Here is a 3,468-nt window from a genome sequence, read left to right as displayed (position 1 = left end):
GGGGGTGGGAGGGCTTCCTATCACGCACTCCGCCCTCCGCCCGACACCCGCCTCACTCAGTATACCACCACTCCCCAACATCCCACCCTGCCCCCAGCCTCCGGCTTCCCCGCCCTAGCTTCCTCCATCCCATCCATCTTCCCCCCTCGGTCCCCCCACCCCGGGAGGCCCGTGCCTGAGCCGCTGGCCCTCTTACTTGTATGGCCGCAGCCCCCCACGCGCACCTGGGCATCATCGATTCTGAACGCCCAGCGCCCGGGCACGCCCACGTTGGTGGTGGTCTCCACCTCCGCCATGTCCGCAGTGCGTGAGCCGGGGATGCTGAAGTAGCGCTGGCCATCTCCCGCATTGAAGCCGGCCTGGAGGGGACGACAGGGAGGTCGGGCGGGGATGAAGCTTCCCTCGGTGGTGTGGGCGTAGGGGAGACAGGGCTGGCTGGATCCATGACCCGTGAAGTCCCTGAGACGATCTCCCAGGGTGGTCAAGGCCTTCAGAAACCTCCTTGTTGGGCTCTGGAAACTTTAGGATGCTGGGTCCCAGCCAGGTCCTGATCCCATCCCCAAGATCCTCTGGCCTAGGACCATGTGCCCCTGGCACCCCCATGCTTACCTCCCCTGGGACCTGGGTGGGGGGGGGTTGTAAATGTCATCCCAGGAAGGAGTGGCTGGCCAGGAGGCCCTGGCATCAAAGGGGCCCTGGACAAGGGGAAAGTGGTATCATGTGGGACTGGCTGTGCCCACCCCGAGGGTCAGGACCCTGGCCATGTGCTGTTCCAACCTGAAGTGCTTCATGCAGGCCTCTGCCCCAAGCCACCCTCAGAGCACCCCACCTTCCCTGTCTCCAAGGGACACGTGGTCACTGCGTGGTCTGTCTGCTTGTGCCCCTTGCCACACTGTGGGCTCTACCAGGCAGAAGGACTGTGTGAGGGGCAGGCACTTGGGCAGTCGTGGCTTGCACTGGTGAGGCCTGGCTTTTGGGGATTAGCAGGGTGGCTAGGCCTGGGAAGTCAGTTCACATGCCCACCCCCTGGAGGAGAAGAAACCAGAACCAAGTCTTCAGAAAAACAATATACCCCAGGGCAGTGTGGCCTCACTTTATGGTGGGGGTTCCCGTCTAGGGGTGAGGGCCCCTTTATGGCCTCCTCTTGTCCTGTACCAGCCCCCATGACTTACCTGGGCTGCAATGCCCCCCAGGCCAGTGGCATCACCTCCACTGCTGGCGTGGGTGCCCGTGGTCCAGGTGATGGACTCGTAGTTGAAGATGGTGAAGGAGAGCTTGCCATCGGTGATGAGGATAACTTGGAAGGTGTTGACCTGCCGAGGACAGGGCTGGTGGTGCTCTGTCCCTTCACCCACCGCCCACTGACCCTCACTGATGTCTCCTGCTCACTGTGTCTTCCAGGGTAGGGGCCTGGAGGACCTCTGCCTTATCCCCAATGTGGCTATGCTGCCCGGCCCCCGTGAGTGCTGCCTGGGAGGTTGCATGAAGCTGAGGGAGTGTGGGGGCTCATAGACACGGGCCCTGCCCTCCAGGGATCCCTGAGGGGAGGGATGTAGAGGGTAAGTTCTCTCCAAATCCACCTGGGTGAAGCAAACAAACATAAAAAGGGAAAGATAAAAAGAAAGAAGTAAAAGCACCTCAGCATGGTCAGATTTTATGGCTTGCACGGAATTCTCAAATTCTGCTAACTGTTCCATGAGACTATGAAGCCGCCGCCGGACAGGGTGGCTTTGCATGTTGCTAGGGTACTCAGCAGGCCTCAGCAGAGCTTCCAGACCAAGATGGACTAGGAAGAAAGACTCTTTCCACAGATGGAATCAGGCCGATCCCTGAAACTTGCTCTTGGATATCAAGAAGCTAAAGCAAAAGGAAGAGATGATGACATAAAAGAGCTGAACAAAACATTTCAAAGGTGGCTCAAGAAGACATAGTATTATCATGAAATGTGCAAAGATCTGAAGCTAGAAAACAAAAAAGGAAGAACATGCTTGACGCTTCTTAAGCTGAAAGAATTGAAGAGCCTTGAGTTGTAATATTGAAGGATTTTATAGGTAAAATATTGAATGATGTGGGAAGCATCAAAAGATGGATGGACCAAAAGATGGAAGGAATGAGAAGAGTCACTGTACTGAAAGAAATGGTTGGTGTTCACCCATTCCAACAGGTATCATGTGATCCAGAAGTGATACTATTGAAGGAAGGAGTCCAAGCTACACCGAAGGCATTGGCAAAAATCCAGGCTCCAGGAATTGGCGGAATACAAACCGAAATCTTTTAACAAACTGATGGCAGCACTGGAGGCACTCACTCATCTGTGCCGAGAGATTTGGAAGACAGCCACCCAGCCTACTGATGGAAGAGTCATATTTGCTCCCATTTCAAAGAGCGGTGACCCAATGAAATGCGGAAATCATTGGACAATATAATTAGTATCACATGCAAGTAAACATTTCTTGACAATAATTCAAAAATGGTTGTAGCAGTCCATCAACAGGGAACGTGCAGAAATTTAAACTATATTCCGAAGCAGATGTAGAATGAAGGATGTCATTGCTGACATCAGATGGTTCTTGGCTGAAAGCAGAGAATACCAGAAAGATGCTTCTTGTTGTTGTTAAGTGCCATCGAGTCGGTTCCGACTCATAGCGACCCTGTATAGGGTTTGCGGTTCAAACTGACCTTGTGGTCCAATGCATTAACTTTCAGTGCCTCACCAGGACTCCAGAAAGATACTAAATTGTACATCATTGACAGGCATTTTGACCGTGTGGATCCTAAAAAACTATTGATAACATTACAAAGAGTAGGAATTCCAGAATACATGTGCTAATGCTCTGGTAGCGTAGTGGTTACGAATCGGGCTGTGAACCTTAAGGTCAGCGGTTCGAAACTACCAGCTGCTCCGCGGGAGAAAGATGAGGCTTTCTACTCCCGTAAAGATTTACACCCTCGGAAACCCTGTACAGGGTCGCTATGGGTCAAAACTGACTCAACAGCACTTAACAACAACAACAATGCAGAATGAGTACATAGACCAAGAGGCAGTCGTTCAAACGAGGAGATATTGAAGGTTTGAAATCCTTGCCTATGTAATTGGCAAGGAAATAAAATAAGCAGAGCACTTTTTGTTAGGGTGCAGGAAGTGGCTCTTGGGTCACACAGTGTATGTGTTTCTGAAGGGGATCCAGGGTTCTGTGGGCAGCAACCCCCCTTCTAGTGACGGCGGGGACTGAAGTGTACATCCAGAGCCCAAAGAAATAAATCTAGGGGCTGTCAACATAGGCAGGGGTGCTGACATTGGAAACCATGCCGAGTCCTAAGGCCCTGTTCTTATCTATGGACGAGTGAGCATCAGGGGGCAAACAAGGGGCTGTGGACACAGAGGTCGGGGTGGTCTGAGGTGGGGATGAGGGGACGTTACAACCAGTGATGGACGCAGAGGTCGGGCTGGTCTGAGGTGGGGATGAG

General features: G+C 53.0%; 1 protein-coding gene across 1 annotated transcript in view; it reads right to left on the bottom strand.

The window, feature by feature from the left end:
• SNED1 (sushi, nidogen and EGF-like domains 1) overlaps positions 1–3,468 on the bottom strand; it is a 75,851-nt gene that overhangs the window by 40,077 nt on the left and 32,306 nt on the right. Inside the window, exons 3-4 of the mRNA XM_006875229.1 lie at positions 1,173–1,313; positions 197–359 (exon numbers count right to left, since the gene is read on the bottom strand). Of these exons, the coding sequence (XP_006875291.1) occupies positions 197–359; positions 1,173–1,313 (304 nt within the window). The remainder of the gene's footprint in view (positions 1–196; positions 360–1,172; positions 1,314–3,468) is intronic.

Source organism: Chrysochloris asiatica, unplaced genomic scaffold (genome assembly GCF_000296735.1).
Source record: "Chrysochloris asiatica unplaced genomic scaffold, ChrAsi1.0 scaffold00314, whole genome shotgun sequence".
In the NCBI taxonomy this organism is placed as follows: Eukaryota; Metazoa; Chordata; class Mammalia; order Afrosoricida; family Chrysochloridae; genus Chrysochloris; species Chrysochloris asiatica.
This window is presented reverse-complemented; position numbering and strand designations above follow the sequence as displayed.